The 16306-nt window shown below is 44.7% G+C and overlaps 2 protein-coding genes across 2 annotated transcripts; one reads left to right on the top strand and one right to left on the bottom strand.

Moving 5' to 3' along the window:
- Positions 1-460: 460 nt before the first annotated feature.
- Positions 461-3450, top strand: LOC131890867 (integrator complex subunit 11-like). Its single transcript, XM_059240311.1, has 3 exons — positions 461-617; positions 999-1249; positions 1800-3450. The coding sequence occupies exons 1-3, from the start codon at positions 584-586 to the stop codon at positions 3354-3356; spliced, it is 1842 nt and encodes a 613-aa protein (XP_059096294.1). The 5' UTR covers positions 461-583; the 3' UTR covers positions 3357-3450.
- Positions 3451-4216: 766 nt separating this feature from the next.
- Positions 4217-16184, bottom strand: LOC131890857 (mucin-2-like). Its single transcript, XM_059240303.1, has 9 exons — positions 16050-16184; positions 13901-14078; positions 9362-11170; positions 8376-8474; positions 7877-8305; positions 6477-7808; positions 6262-6348; positions 5305-6066; positions 4217-5109 (listed from the first exon to the last, which is right to left on the bottom strand). The coding sequence occupies exons 2-9, from the start codon at positions 13991-13993 to the stop codon at positions 4231-4233; spliced, it is 5490 nt and encodes a 1829-aa protein (XP_059096286.1). The 5' UTR covers positions 13994-14078; positions 16050-16184; the 3' UTR covers positions 4217-4230.
- Positions 16185-16306: the final 122 nt, after the last annotated feature.

Below are 16306 nucleotides of genomic sequence, written 5' to 3'. Positions count from 1 at the left end.
AAGAGGTTTTTAACTCCAGAATTGCGACGAAAAAAGTTCCAGAAGCGGAGTTGAAACAAAATGTCCGAGATATGCCCATTGACAGCAATGGCAACTTCCCTAATTTCTCGCATTATTACTCATCGAGCACACAACAGAGCTAATCTGAAAATGTTGAATTTAAATAAGAAAATAAATAACCGACATTAACTTATGTAGCTTTTGAAAAGTGCAGAATTTACTTATGGGCTGAGGTCTTGCTAAAGGTTTTTACGTCATTTCAAATCGTGCCTTTTTTTCCTTCAGTTTAACCCTGTTGTTTCATTTTGTTTGGTACACTTCATGCTTCATCAAGAAGTCATAGAAAATATAAAGTCCGGTAAAAGTTTTTGGAATTGCTTTTCCTCCAATGAGAGATTGAGGATTTTTTTTCAGCATGGAGAATCTCAGGGAAATTCGGGGCGGTTATCTAGCAGCTATCCAGGGAAATTTTGTAAGCAAAATCTGGCAACACTGTCATTGTCCTCTTTCCCTCTATAATAACAATTTCCTGCGGATTCCGGTGGGTTGATTGGATTAGATGTTTGTTTGATTATTGTATGCCATGTCGGACATCACGGTGACGCCCTTGGGAGCGGGTAAGCATCATATTCTCTCACTCATTGTCTTGATCTTATGTCAATTTGGTCTGATCTTGAAGTTGAGAGAGGATTGGGGGGGGGCCAACATCCAATTGAGAACTAACGAATGATGACTTTCAGGGACAAGTTGTTAATGATTAAAGAATGTCCGATTCAATCGCCGTAGGATTAAGCTCATTAGTTTAAAAAAAAGTTGATATCGGTAGCTTCTTAATGTTATGTTTAAATTTCGCATGGACATAGTTGTGAAAGCAACGGAAAATGGAGCCAACTTTGAACCCAAGCAAAACTATTTTTGTATCCAATAATTGCATGGCCATCATCCAAGGCAATTATTGACCAGAAACTATTTTTTTCACCTTCATGCTTACGTTCTAGGCCAAGATGTGGGACGCTCGTGTTTGTTGGTCCAAATCGGTGGAAAGCACATCATGTTGGATTGCGGCATGCACATGGGTTACAACGACGATCGACGCTTCCCGGACTTTTCCTATGTGGCTGGCACCACCTTGGACGACGTGACCGGCACGGGCAATCCCAACGGCGCCCTCACCGATCACATTGACGCTGTGATCATTTCCCACTTTCATTTGGACCATTGCGGTGCTCTGCCTTTCATGACGGAAATGGTGAGCACATAGTATCTTGATGGGTTAGGGCAATGAATAAAATGCTGTTGAATGGGAGTAAATAGAGGACCATTGTCCATCAGGTGAAAATGAAAAGGTTTTGGCCAGAACCTTCTTGTTGGTACCTCCCTTGGAGCAATGTATCCTGGATTCTTGTTAGTGGCCTTTTCACGATTCCACGAAAATAAAATTCAAAAAAACCTTCTGAAATAGTTAAAAAAAACACGATTGATAGTTCTTGTAGTTTAAAAGCCTTTTTGATTTTAATATTATATCTCTGTTTGAAATAGTGTGTCTTAGTAGAATTCTTATATACAGGAGATTGGCTAAAAGGGCTGAATCAAACAACTACTGGAATAGATTGATGTCAATGTTAGCCATGAATTAGTCTCCGATACACACCAATAGATGATCCACATGAAGAAAGAAAGAAAGAATTGAGCAAAATAGAATGAATCGAATCATCTGTAGTGGCCTGAAAATGCTTAATTGCCACAATATTTCATTTTCATGCTTTTATATCTCATGATTATATCTCTCCTTGTTTCAGATTGGGTATAATGGACCCATCTACATGACCCATCCGACCAAAGCAATTGCACCCATTTTGCTGGAAGACATGCGCCGTGTAGCTGTGGAAAAGAAGGGCGAGGTCAACTTCTTCACTTCGGCCATGATCAAGGAATGTATGAAGAAAGTGATCGCCGTCAACCTCCACCAGATCGTCAAAGTGGGCGAGGACATCGAATTGAAGGCCTACTACGCTGGACACGTCTTGGGCGCGGCCATGTTCCAAGTCAAGGTGGGTAATCAGAGCTTCGTCTACACAGGGGATTATAACATGACACCGGATCGGCATTTGGGCGCGGCTTGGATCGACAAATGCCGCCCAGACTTGCTCATTTCCGAGTCGACCTATGCTACGACCATCCGGGATTCCAAGCGATGTCGGGAACGCGATTTCTTGAAGAAAGTTCACGATTGCGTGGACAAGGGTGGAAAGGTCCTCATCCCGGTATTCGCCTTGGGACGAGCCCAGGAGTTGTGCATCCTTCTTGAGACCTACTGGGAGCGGATGAACCTCAAGGTTCCCATCTACTTCAGCATGGGCTTGACGGAGAAGGCCAACAACTACTACAAGATGTTTATCACGTGGACCAATGAAAAAATCCGCAAGACTTTTGTGGAGCGCAACATGTTCGAATTCAAGCACATATCCGGTTTCGATCGCTCTTACATCCAAAATCCGGGCCCCATCGTGGTATTCGCCACTCCAGGCATGCTGCACGCGGGCTTGTCGCTACAAATTTTCGAGGAATGGTGCACCAACGAGCTCAACATGATCATCATGCCGGGTTATTGTGTGGCGGGCACAGTCGGCCACAAGATCCTCAACGGCACGCGGAAGATCGAGTTCAAGAAGGGCAAGCCCGTGGAGGTGAAGATGTCTGTTCAGTACATGTCGTTCAGTGCTCACGCCGATGCCAAAGGTATCATGCAACTCATCTCCTACTGTGAACCCCGCAACGTGATGTTGGTCCACGGCGAAGCGGCCAAGATGGAGTTCTTGAAGCAAAAGATCAAACAGGAACACGGCGTGGAATGTTATATGCCGGCTAACGGCGAAACCGCCACCATTCCCTGTCCAATCACTATTCCCGCCACAGTGTCCGCCAGACTCATGGACACGGAAGCAGAGGCCTACGCCCAGAGACCTCCTGATCCCAAGCGGTCCCGCCTCCTCCATGGGGTGCTGGTCATGCAGGATAATCAGTTGAGGTTGATGGGGGCGGAAGAGGCGTGTGAAGACCTCGGGATCCCACGACACACCATACGGTTTACGTCGACCACGAATCTGAGCGATGCGGGACCCTTGGAGGCCACTCAGAAACGGGTGGAGGATCTCATGCGGAGGAGTTTGTCCTCGATGGAGTACGAGGTTCAGGTTGTGGAGGGCGAGATCTCGATTGCCAATAGTTCAGTGTTGATGAAAGTGGAGCAGAACGAGGACGACGATGGGATCAAGGATATCATGGTGTCGTGGGCCAATCAGGACGAAGCCCTGGGATCCACGTTGCTCAATCTCGTGCAGAATATGGCGCAGTGACGGTTGTAGTCGGGACCTCACTGGAAATTGTATTACTGAACTACTGTTATTGTACTGGAAATAGAATACATTCTTGAACTTAGTATATTTCAAAGGGGGCTGTTGAAGCCTAGTTTTGTTCTTTTCTTCTTGTCACTCAAGGGCGCAATGCGTATGTTGTTAGCTTTAGGTGTCCATTAAAGAAAGAACTGAGAGTTCAAATTTGACCTGAGGTGCTCTCTAGGGATTAGTGTATTTGATGAGTTGAAAATCAAATATAATTAGCCCTCAAAGGATCGGGTAGTACAACAAAGATAATCGGCACAATTTCATTATGTGTAATAGGACCGTTTTAAGAGGTTCGTTCATTGTTCGTTGATTGGACCATTCAAAGATGGACCCAAAGCAACTCAAAAACAAGCTTGACTTAGTCTAAGAACTTATCCAACCAAGTTACAGGGTACAAATAAAACCCAATAGTAAGAATATACAAATTGCAAAAACAAAGTTGTTCGTTTCCTTTTGAAATGTAAGTCGATCGATACAAATGCAATTCCCCTAACCAAGCGCGGACGTTTCGAAATGAAAAAAAAACAACAACATTGTTCTTCTGGGTAAAGCAAGTTATGGTTGTATTGATCACATCTTTGGCAATTTTCACCATTTGCCAACTGGAGATGAATGCAGGATGGAGAGGGAAGGTCAACACACTGACCCATCTACCCACCGGCTGCAAAGGTACAGTTGTAATTAACTAATAGTGTTGTTGATATTATAATAGCAATAATAATAACAAAATATTTTAAGAGTAGTGGTTGCTTTTTTTAATAATAAGAGCATCAGTAGTTGTTGTTGAAGCAGTAGTAGTCGCTTAAGGCCAGAGGGTTAGTAGGACTCAAAAGCGAGGGATCGAGTTCACAGCCGCCTCGGTCACCGCATCCTGACCGGCGTGCTCGCCTTCCTCCTCCATGGAATCCAGTAGGCCCGTGATGTTGCTCAAGTCGGGCGTCTCCATGCGTTCACCCTGAGGCAGATCCAGAATGCTGTTGATGGCATTCTGGACCGAGTCTGCGTCGCCTTCCCCGCTCATGGTCGGAGTATCATACCGACCAAAGCCCAAGTCGAATTCCTCGTGGTGGTCCTCGGCCAGAATCGAACCCACGGCTTGGGATGCGTCGATGTCTTTCAAACTGAACTCTTCGTCGCTACTTGAGCCGTCGTCTTCACTAGCAGTTGTGACTGGGAGAGGGTTTTGGGTTTGATGTAGCTTTCGCATGGAGGCTTCTAAGGGATCTTCACCACTGAGGTGGCGTCGGCTACCGGAACTTCCGCCACTGGGATGCTTCTGTTTGCTCCAGCTCCCACTTTGAGAACGGGAGATCTTGAGACCGACAAATTTCCCGTCTTCGTCCTTTTCTTCTTCATCGTCGTCATTGTCGATTACTGTCTCAGTGCCATTGGAGATGGTAGGGGTGTGGTTGACCTTGATAGGTTCTGCAGAGGGGGCAACGACGGGTTCACTGGCCAAAGGTTCTTCGTCCCTTTTTGGTTTCAGAGATTCTTCGAGTTCGAGGATTTTTCCCGGATGGAGTCCTTCTGCTGGTGGTTTTTGACCGTAGAGCTCTTCGTAACGGCTGGACCAGGATTCGGGAAGAGGAGGCAAAGGTAAGAGCTTTCCGCTCTTGACTTCCTCCTTCTCTTTGGCTAAGGCAAGGCGTTCATCAGAGTCCCAAAGACGGGATAACATCACATCCTCTGATGAAGATGCTTCTCTCTGCAAGAATTTCAAACGAAGAGGTTAATTGCGCAAAACAATGGCTAACAGGAGCACAAAATTTCTTCAGTAAATGAAAAAAAAAAATTGTATTTATTTTGCAAGTATATTTTATTTTGCAAGTATACAACCCTTCTTTGTACACAAAAAGACACACTCTCTAAAATAATGGTGGATCCTCGACAATCGACTTACCATGCTTTCTTGAATCAGAAGATAGTGATATTTGTCCATCATAGTCTGATATTTGGAGATCAGATCCTCGGCCTTGTTCTCGAACGCCACTTGAGCCTGCTCCTCTTCCATTGGATTTGGGTCCAATTCCCCAAAAACATGATAACGTAAGAGGCGTTTGCACGCATCCTCGGTGCTTTTGAAGTTCACGTTGTAATTGGCATTAAGAGCCTCGTTCTGATCCTTCCGTACCTGACTCTCCACCCACGCTGTCTTCTTATGTTTCACCGGAGGCCCACCACCATCCAAGCCAGAACTTGGGCGTTTCAATCCCACCACAGGGACCGCCTCTTTCTCGGTGGGGACCACTTGCTGTAACACAATCGGCGTGCTAACCCCTCCTCCCTGAACCACTGGTAGAGAATTGGAGCCCGGTAAGATGACTTTGGCTGCGGGCAAACTTGGATTCGGCACCACTCCAGATGGAATAGGCACCCTCTGTTGGAGTGTGCTCGTCCCTTTGAGCAATTGGATCTGACTAGGGTCGAAGTTGAGCTGTTTAATGAGGTCTGACTTGTGCTGAGCAATGAAAGATGCCTGCTGCTCTTGCGGCAAGAGACCCATTTTCTGCTTGAACTCCGCCACAATCCTCTTCTGTTGGTCGGTCAAGTGAGGCACTTGAGGTTTGCCAGCACTCCCGCCCATATTTGAAGCTGGAAGTCCAATTGTAGACGGCAAAGATACTGAAGGAACTGGAATCTTTGGAGTTGGAACCACAGGCGGCTGGAACAAAAAGACGGAGCCGTTCAAACGGAGGTATTGCAGATGAGGGTGGATAAGTGCAGTGATCCCTTTGAAAGCGGGTGATAAACTGTCATGCACATGCGTTGTTTTCGGTTGGAAATGGGTGCAAGGAGTGAGTTAGAAAAACGAGGAAGCACACCGGAGACACCCTTCATTTATGCCATATATACTTACTTGAACCTGCTGACCAGGCAAGATATTGGCAACAAAACTTGATTGTTGGCCAGAGGGAACTACTCGAGTAACAGTGGACAATGATAACTAAAAGAAAATCAAAATGGCTAGCGAAAATGGTCAACAAAAAATTCAAACTAATCATCCCTTTCAGTTTCAGCTAGAGTTGCCAGCAAAACGTACTAAACTATCGAGACCTAATAACCGGTTCATACCTGCTGATGAACGCTGACAGGATTGGACAATCGAGATGGCACCAGGTTGCCTTGGCCCCCAGGAGTGGGGGGTTGCACCCCGGCAATGATGGGTCGACCCGTGGCTAGGATTTGTTGCTGTTTGGTCTGCAGTTGGGCCAATTCGGCCTCGTCCAAAGGTGATTTGGTGGGCTTTTGATCAATCTCTTGGATCTTGTTTTGTACCAGTTTCAAAGACTGTTGCATCTCTGGGGACAACTCAATGGTCTGCACCTTTTGGAGAGTGTACTGACCGTTGGGTCCTCGGACCAGTCGTGTATTGGGAGGCAAGGACTGGACCGCTCTCATTTGGGTGGAGGCTCCACCCATAGTAATACTGGGATTGACAGTGATGGGAACAGAAGTGGGAGGAAGGGTGGCCGGCACCATTTCCCCTCGAGACATTTGCGATAAGACTTTTGGAGGCTCAAGAGGGGACGTAATGGAGGTCACGGACGTCACCGGGGCAGCTAGGGAGTTGAATTGAGTCGATACTGGAGTAAGTGAAGGAGGCGGAAGTTGCTGTTGCTTTTGTTGTGGCGTAGCAGGACTGGAGCTAGAACTGTCTTCATCTGAGCTGACCCGTCGATTAGCCAAGCTATTGAGGAATGAGGCTTGAAATCCTGTGGTCCCAGTGGTCCTCTCGGGCTTCGACCCGTCATCCGAAGAGCATTGACCTTTGTCGTCCGTACTTGCACTGGAAGAAGGCATCAATTTGGCGCTAGGCTTTAGAATTGGTGGGGACATGCTGCTTGATGGCGGCGTGGAAGTGGAGGGATTTCCTTGATCCAGTAAGGAGGCAATGTTGGGCGGGCCACTCGTTGGGGTTTCTGCCTCCTGTTGAAAGCTCTTGAGGAAGTCGGCCATCTTGTCACTCTCAATGGTCAAATGCTGTGGGTCTTTTTGCAAAGTCTCGATGAGCTGAGATATTTGTGCGTCAGCATCTGCAGTTTCCATGCTTATTTGAGATTGATACAAAGGCGTCACGGGACCAGATGGAGCGCTGGAAACGACAACGGGTTGTGTATGGGGCGGGGGAATTTGCAACGACTTCGGAGGAAGAGGTTGAGTTATGCTCTGTAAAAGATTAGGCAGACCCTCAGAGCTCAAGGGAGGATTGCTTATTGAGGGTTGGGGTTGAAGGATAGTGGGGGTCATGACTTGAGTCTGAGGCAAAGAAACTTGACTTTGGGGATGCGACGACACGCTTGGTCTACTTGACACAATGGGCTGCGGCACTGTGCTTGGTTTGGAAGCGAGCACCGTGGAAGTCGGCGTGGATCCCACCACACTTGGAGCAGACACGGGATTTGCCTTAAAATGATATACATGTATATTCATTTGGTCCATTCATAACTCTTGGTATGTGTTAGCCTACATACCTTGGTCTGAATAGATGGTGTTGTGACAAACGTGGTTCTCCCAGTGCCAAAAGTAGAAAAGTCGAAATCCTCAGGATTCAAGCTTCTTTCCCCCGTTTTCTCGAAAAAAGTTTTCAATTCATTTTTGGATCGAAATCGTTTCCCTGTGGGCCCAATGATGAACACCTCGTAACGACCCGCAGATGAGCCAGACTTTCTCTGGGAGACTTTTCGGTGCCAACCAGGAGGTAAGCGGTCATCTTCGTAAAGAGGTACTCGGTTGGGATCAGTATTTACTCTCCGTGAAGGCGTTCGTGGAGTGGGGGCCACCGCCGAAGTCATGGGCGAGGCAGTCAACGCTTGTGCCAATGTCTGGTTAGGTAAAGTTACGGTCTGACTTGTACCAGCGATTATGGCCGTTGCATGCAAGCTTGAAGAATCTCCCAGGGACTATAGGAGAAGAAATGTTATTTTTTAATGTTTTGGATGAAAATCGACATTCAGAGATAAACCGATTTACCTGTTGAGTGATGTACGCTGTGGTTGGTTGGGCTGTGCTTTGAAGAACAAATTGCCCGTTCGGGCCTTGAACAAGTTGAAGCTGGTTTGTATTGGCAGTCTAGAATGACAAGGGAACGAGTTTGTCAAAAAGTCAACATTTGATGACACAGTTAGTAAAACATTTTTTGAGGGTAAAATAGTAAAAAAATAAAAGGTTTGAAACCGCCAAATAATTTATTTTCGCGAGAAAAAAATTTCTCAAACCTAAACATATAAGCCTGTTTAAAAGCAAAAAAGCCACATGAAAAGACAACATTAAACTAATTTTGCAAAAGTTTGAAGCAATTACCAATGGTTTCAATATATTTCATTCTTTCAAACTCTTTGAAATTGAAAGGCCTTGAAGTTGTCTCCTAACTTGGACCCCAAAATTAATACCCTAAACTATACAGGTTTCTATATCAAATTTGGTTCCTCTAGTTGCTTTATTTTAGCTATCTCTATGTGAAGAGACCTGGGCTAAAATGCAACTGTTTTTATATTTGCTCTTTGGCGCGAAGAGTATTGAGATTCTATTTGCATTTTTAAGAAAGGCTTGATCTTTTGCCATAAAAGCAAGTAGGAATAATGTGAGAATTAGAGAACAACTGCTGTATTGCAACGAACCAAAAAGACTGGGGCAATGCAGTTTGCAGTATTTAAAGGAGGTGCAAAAGGTACATTTTACAATCCATCTTCAAAAGTATCCGTGAGCTTTTTCCTCAACCTGAATTCAGAATCAATGGTAGTGAATGAATGTCAAGGTTTACACTTTTGAGTCCTCCATTCCATTTGCACCAAATTTGGCGCTTCAAAACAAGCTGACCCATGTTCACTGTGCAGTAAAAGTCAGGAGCTAGATTTTAGATCTGTGGCTTAACAATAGTTGAAGGTTTAGGAATTTAACATCCACCATTAAATGTTTACCAAACACGCCAAAATATCGATGGCTTAGATGTATCATACCTGCATGGGCAAGGGTTGTTGAATTTGAGCTAAGAGTTGAGATCCAGAGACTGGCAAGCCTGTAGTGGTATCTGAGGTCATCATAGACAGTGTAGATGCTTGAAGGGTGCCAGCCGTTTGAGCAATTGTGGGGAGGGTTATGGAAGACGTGTCAAAGGAGATCGGGGTTGGATGGGCTCCTTCCTCCATGCCGAAATTGTCCAAATCCAGACCGACATCTTTCATCAACTCCCCGAGGTCCAAGCCTTGCTTCTTATCCCCACTGGATGAGGACGAGTTCTGCGATTCCTTCTTCTTTTTTTTGGATTTTTTCTTCTTTTGTGGCTGGCTGGTATTGACATTGGAAACCGCTTGAGACATCGTTGTGGAACCACTCACGATGGATGATGATGACAAGGTGCTGACAAACTGGGGTTGGCTCACTTTGGTGCTACCCAAAGAGACGATGGTGGTCGGCGTGGTAAGGTAGGAGGAGCTCACCGTAGTGCCACCGGGAAGGGTGCTGACAATTGTGGGTGTTCCACCCGAGGCAAGAATTTGAGCGGATGAAAGAGCCGTGAAGTGCTGACCAGTGGTTAGACCAGTGTGCAGTTGGGGCATCAGTGTAGCCTGACCGACCGGCACTGCAATCAGCTTGGGACCACTTGGAGTTTGTATTTGTTGCATCTGCATTCGGCCCTGAGGCGTGATTAGCTTTACTTGGGGTTGGGCATTGATCATGCCAGCAGAGCCTGGTTGCTGCAACAAAATTGTGCCTGTCTGCCCGCCTGCTGTCTGAATGATGGTAGGAGTGGTTTGCAGGGTGGGGGCTGATTGCCTCAGCATGATGAAAGGGCTCCCGGTTTGCTGTTGAAAGAGAATTGGGCTCCCTGCTTGACCAGCTGAACCCACAACCTGTCCGAGGGAGTTCAACAAAAGCGGGCCGGAAGTCTGTCCCTGCGTCATGCTAGTTAACATGTGTCCATTGTTGAGGATCAAAGGCGTGGTTCCAGTTACGGTCGTGGCTGTCATAGCTGTAGACATTGTCATCATGGTCCCTTTATTCCCTGGCTGGAGCTTGGCTTGGGAGCTGGTCATCTTGGGCAACAACTGAGGTTGTCCATTGCTAGGGCTAGGGGCCTGTACTGTCTTGACAGTCTGTGAAGCCCCTTGAATGAGCGAGGCTATGCTGGTCAACTTGCCTTGCTGCTGTGGTTGTTGCTGCTGCTGCTGAAGTTGGGGCAATTGGATCTGAAGCATCGGATGCCCCCCGGATTGGACCACTCCACCTTGGAATATGGATTGCACAGAGGCCGGGCTTTGGCTTGTCAAAGTATTTAGGATGAGTCCAGGTTGTTGACCACTTATTGAACTTATGACCGTGGGGGTGGAAGTAGGCAAGTGTCCACTCATGGTGGGAGCAACAGACTTACTGGCGTAAACTAATTGAGTCTGAGGCTGGGTTGGGATGGATAATGTTGATGTTAAGGTTTGATTGGTGCTTTTGGAAGTATGTGTGGCTTGAGACTGCTTGGATTCGAGAGTGTTGGTCCCCAGTGAGTTTACCACTTGCGTCTGGTTGGCCACAAAGCTGGATTGGGCGCTAAATACGCTGGCAATGTTGCTCTCTGTAGAGCTCGTATTGCCAAAAATATTGTTTGCATTGCTCTGACTAGTTTGGCCAAATAACCCGTCTCCAGGGTTGGGGTCCAATGATCCCAGAAGATTATTGGTTGACCCTGCATTGTTGGCTGAACCAGATCCAGGAAGGCCGGCGTCACTGAATGTGACCCCAATGTGCCCATCCTCTCCAAAATGAGGGGAGTCCAACTGCAAAAGAGGTCAGGCTATGATCATCGAGCTAAAAGGAATTCTTTAAAGAAGCAATGTTTTGGTGCAAAAAAGCAGGAACCTCCCTAGTGCGCCTGGTTACAAAGAGGGATTACGTACATGTTGATGGTACAACGACATGAGACATAAAAGGGCTAAATTTCTTGAAAATAGATCACAGTTGAAAGGAGGATTAGTTTAAACCAAAAATTATTTCCCATGTGAAGGAGTGTATTCTAAAAGACATCTTGAAAATATAAGTTATTAAAGCAATAAATAAGTTCTAATACAAATGTCTACACTACGTGCGATTTTGGGTAATTTCATACTTGTTTGCAATCCAATCCTAACTTTCCAGGCCTCCTTGTGCCTTGTTTGAGACCTTTTTATGATCAGATGAAGGATGAAATCCTCAGCCCGAACCTTTAGCAATTTTTTAGGTTTGAGTTTTCACTAGCTTTAATAACCGCTTCAAAGAATGTAATCCCCGGTATCATCAAAACGAAAGATTAATTTGTCTACTTGTTGTCACTTAAACTTTACATAATATTTCGTCTACCATCGAATTGAATGCATCAAATTCAACTCCCTTTTTTGGCTTGGGAAAGTCTGCAAGAAAAGAACTGCAGTTGAGCTACATCTGCAGTCATGGGTTTGATCCGATCCAAAATTATTTTGTGAACAAAAACAGTAGGCTCCAGAAGAGAGCCAATTGTTTACCATGACATCTGTATCAATTGAAACGTGTTGTATTGTTGAACATTGCAAGAAAAAAGTCAATTTCTTGTTTACTCTATGGATAGCCTTGTAACTTTTGTAACAGATAAAAATGCAAGGAGGCTAAAAGGGGCTAAAATCGACTTTTCCCCCATTGTAACAATTCTTTTTGCATTTTCGCAACTTGTTTTTACAGATATATACATCTTTTTGGCACTTTTCACAATTCTTTTAAAGTTTTAACAACTTTTTTTCGCATTTTCTCAACTTTTAAAAAAAATATTTCGGCTACAATAAGCAACGAAGTCCAGTCATGATTTCTTTTTGTTTTTGCTCTTCCTCTACACGATACAACAACAAAGGCCAAAGCGGGGAGCCAAACTTGATTTTACACTCCTTTTCCTTCATTTCACAAGCGCACATAAAAATGATTCTCATTTCCAGGAACACTAGTTATTACATTATGTAAAAAGCATTTTTTAAGCTAAAGTAGAAATGGGCGCCCCAAAAATATGAAATGCCACACGGAGGTCACCACACAAATAAGTACTTATGACGCACTAAAACAAAAGAAAATAGTACACCACAAAAACACATTACCAAAGACGAAAAGTACAAATTGGCACGCCATAAAAAAAAAAAAATGGCACACCAAACGTACAAATTTCAATCGACTCATTTCAGGAGGCAACTTAGTCATGTCTTGTTAGTAATATCCCCTATCCTTTAGGCAATGCCATTCCTAAACAACAAGAGTGGCGAGCCTGATTTTGTGTACCGCTTTATTATGTTTGTGTGCCATAATGTGCTTTTCGTTGTTCTTCTTTATGGTTTGCTTCACTTAGCTTAATCGGTGTGCTAATGAAAACCTTTGGTGTGCTGTTTTCTGTTTTTTCATGCGCCCATTTTTATGTCACCCATAATTTCAGGGAAACTATGGCAAGATTGGGTAATTTTCCACTTGTGTTGCCTTGTCCAACTTTTTCAAATGTCTTTATCAGCTTTTTTGATTAATTTGGATCACGAAAAGTGTTATAAACAATCATAAAAGGTTAGAATAGCCAAATGAAGGAAGGATACATAAGACAAGTGAACAAAGCGGTGCAAACTGAACTCAAAAACATGTATCCCAATCGATGTTAAAACCACGCTGGTCGAGTTTCTGGGAAGGAATGAAATCTACCAAGTTCCAAGTTTGTCAAGAACTTGCGAGTATTTGTAAAAAGTATTTTCTCTCGAACAGGACAGCTTTTTTGGTTGGATATTGTGGTGAATCGTGGTATATCGTACGTGTGAGAAGCATCCACAAAGCACTTGTTGGATGAAACAAAGCCAAATTTGTGCGTACGTTAACAATTTTTGCTTACATGAAGCTGAGACTCATACGAATCCAAATTGCTGGAATCAGGCCAGTTCGGTCCAGAGTACCAAGGATTATCGCAAGAGCTCATATTGTTAGCAGAGAGCCTGAGACACAAGAGAGCAGCCTTTTTGAGCCATCTTCAAATTAAAAACCTATGCTTGATGCCGTTGAATGGGGTAGTTGTTCATGAAAGAAACTAGAAGGAAGACGGGTGGTGGTGAAGTAGGTGGTGTTTTTTTGGTGTTGGATACATTTCAGTCAATCGCCAAAGGGAGCACTCAGAGAAGTCAGTACAGTAAAACAGGGACGGAGAAATCTTCTTCCCAAGATTTTTGTCCCAAATGAGCGAAATTGTTTTGGAAGAACGGATGATTTGGCAAGTGTATTGTAGGAGTTGGGGAGCAAGTTTTTTTTGTTTTGTTGTTGCAGAAATTAAAAGTAAACATGCGCATGCCAGATAAAAATGAATGGTTGGTCGTTCAGGTATCTAGAAACAAGGAATCCAGGGAAGATGCATGGATATGCCACATAACAGCAATAGTAAAAATGCGCTTGATTACATTTTGCAGCCAATTTTGCTATCATTAGAAATTACCTTAATATTATGTTCATTTTTAAAAGAGAGTTTCATTCATTTCTCTTATACTTACGGAGGGGAAGGAAGACGCGGACTCAAAGAGGGATTCGAGTCTTTCCAAGGTCTGTTCATCACTTATGTCCTCGAGATTGAAGGCATCATCCATGTCTCGGGGCGTTCAATTCAAATGGGGATGGATGACCTCCGGCGGCTTTGTTTTTTATTCCGGCTCCGTCATTGCATTTTGTTTTCTGAAAGGTTGCGAATTAGGTACTTTGCCTAAAAATTTGACTTCAATGGTTTTGCCGTATAGTAAAGCTTGTGACGATGAAGGGTAAGAAAATATTTAATTACGGATGGGCTCGCGAAATGCTTATTACAAATTTATTTTAAGCTCTCTTTCTTGGAATTAAGACAATTGGCTTAAAGACTTAATAAATAGTAACTTAGCTATTCGTAAAAATAGAACTACCTAGATGTCAATGAATAATATTTTTTGATGAAGGCCCATGATTGAAACCAAAATTCATGGCATTGAACAAAAGATTGTGTTTTTGTCATGTTAGTTATCAATAACCAGTTTTTATTTTAATAATTCAGTCCCATGTTTAGCGACATTCTTGTTCGGACTTAGCTTGACCCACAACCTCGAAGTGCAAAAATCTCGTTTCTGTATCTAGTCTGAATAAGTATGTAGATGAATAATTCTAATATCAACATAACAGGAGACATGAGTTGGACTAATTGTTAATAAATAGACTGTCTGCAAGGAGAATTTTATGGACTCCGCGACTGTCACGACGAGTGCATCCCATCCATTCCTTAAATGTGCGGGTGGAGAGCACATACGGGCTAGTGCACTTGACGAGCCATACGTGTGCAAGCAGGATGTATGTACTGCTACTTTAAAGCACCAGCTTGTATTCTCGAGGTCGGCCTGCTAAGCTTTAAAGACCTTGAGTGAGCCCTGGTAGGGACGGAGATCTACTTCTAATACCAAAACAGAGGGGAGAGACACGGGGAGAATCAGGAAAGAGTACTATGGGTGCGATGGATCGCCAAGACGACACCCACCACCAGCGACCAGAGAAGCGGAAGCAGGAGATCCCTTCATGAGCTATTCAACCCGACAACCCTTGGGGGAGCTACGAGCAATTCTGCCCGCTGCATGCTTACATGCACGAGTCGGAGGACGGCGACCACCATTACCACCACCACCATCACCATCATCCTCTGAATCGTCTCCTCCTACTCCTCTTTTTTTTGACACACTTGCCGAAAGCGAATTCTCATCCCTGTGGAAACGCGGCGCAACGCGAGGAGAGCAAGTCTGTGATTGGCTCGCGCAAGATCAGGAGCACGAATCCTATTGGCTCAAGACATTGAAGAGGAGACGGGTCGCTCAGTGCTGCCGCAAAGAACACGTCTTTTTTTTTACAAGCACTTCAATAGGGGTTACGAGAGAAATGGATGGACTAATGCAGAGAGAGGTGGGTAGGGAAATAAAACTAGTATTATTCTGGGTTATGTCCTAGTAAAATGTCATGTTGAGAATGCTCTGTAATGGCAGTGGTCGAACTTTCAATTCGGCCAACTCCCACAGTCCTCTTAAGACTACAAAACAGCACGCTGAGTGGTAAAACGTTTCCTAGTCAGACTTGGAACGAATACTCCATGAGGAAAAGTTATTAAATCGCTCAGATTTATTCAAGAACTGGCTCACACATTGACAAACTTATGGGTAAAAGAACAAGCATGAAATAATCGCACTAACAATAGTTCCTTTCTCTTGCAAATGGGCCTTATTCCGACGCACTTTTCTTCATCACAGACTGAACTGAACAATGAAGAGCAATGAAGGCCATGAAGCACGGAGCAACACTCGCCAATACAAAACTTGTCTCTGGATCATACAAGAGTATGCACAATCTATTCTACCCACACCATCCCCACATTTAACTAAGAACACCAATGGCCCTCTCAAATACAAAAATCTGGTGGATGGATTTCCAAGCAGAGCAGAGCGTACAAAGGGGGGAGGGTTGTCACCAAGGCGGAATCTAAATCTTCCCTCAAATGAGCTCAGGTGCTTCTGCTCATGTCAAAATTGGCTCTCAACCGAGCCTCTGGGCCTTTAGCTGGCCTTTGTCAAGGCACAAACCTCTGTGGACTGACTTTTACCGAAAATTTTATCAGCAAAATAATAATCGGAAAACACTCACCCTAGAACGTCCGTCGGTGGCTTCAGTGGCTTCGCTTGCTTCCTTGCTGGCCAGCCAGCCAGCTAGCTGGCCAGCTATCTCTCACAGAGTTTGTGCCTCGTCCTCCAGTAAAACCGACGTCTCCATCAGTGGGAGAACACCAGGACGCCGACAGAGCTTAGGCGCGCAGGAAGCGCCGCTCTGGGAAAAGAGTCTCTTCTTGTCCACTCAGAGGAGCCAGAGGTTGGTCGCTGGTCGCTCCATGATTAGTGGTTGAT

Source organism: Tigriopus californicus, chromosome 2, assembly GCF_007210705.1.
Source record: "Tigriopus californicus strain San Diego chromosome 2, Tcal_SD_v2.1, whole genome shotgun sequence".
NCBI lineage: Eukaryota > Metazoa > Arthropoda > Copepoda > Harpacticoida > Harpacticidae > Tigriopus > Tigriopus californicus.
The sequence above is the reverse complement of the archived record's forward strand: the minus strand, read 5'-3'. Positions and strand labels throughout refer to the sequence as shown.

What these genes read in the sequence shown, in the direction of transcription:
- LOC131890867 (XM_059240311.1), top strand. Translation starts at nt 584, where the DNA reads ATGTCGGACATCACGGTGACGCCCTTGGGAGCGG. An exon ending in GGTGACGCCCTTGGGAGCGG is followed by an intron (nt 618 to 998) that starts GTAAGCATCATA and finishes CTTACGTTCTAG; the next exon opens with GCCAAGATGTGGGACGCTCG. An exon ending in TGCCTTTCATGACGGAAATG is followed by an intron (nt 1,250 to 1,799) that starts GTGAGCACATAG and finishes TCCTTGTTTCAG; the next exon opens with ATTGGGTATAATGGACCCAT.
- LOC131890857 (XM_059240303.1), bottom strand. Translation starts at nt 13,993, where the DNA reads ATGGATGATGCCTTCAATCTCGAGGACATAAGTGATGAACAGACCTTG. An exon ending in CAGCGTACATCACTCAACAG is followed by an intron (nt 8,306 to 8,375) that starts GTAAATCGGTTT and finishes CTTCTCCTATAG; the next exon opens with TCCCTGGGAGATTCTTCAAG. An exon ending in TTCTGATTCAAGAAAGCATG is followed by an intron (nt 5,110 to 5,304) that starts GTAAGTCGATTG and finishes AAATTCTTGCAG; the next exon opens with AGAGAAGCATCTTCATCAGA.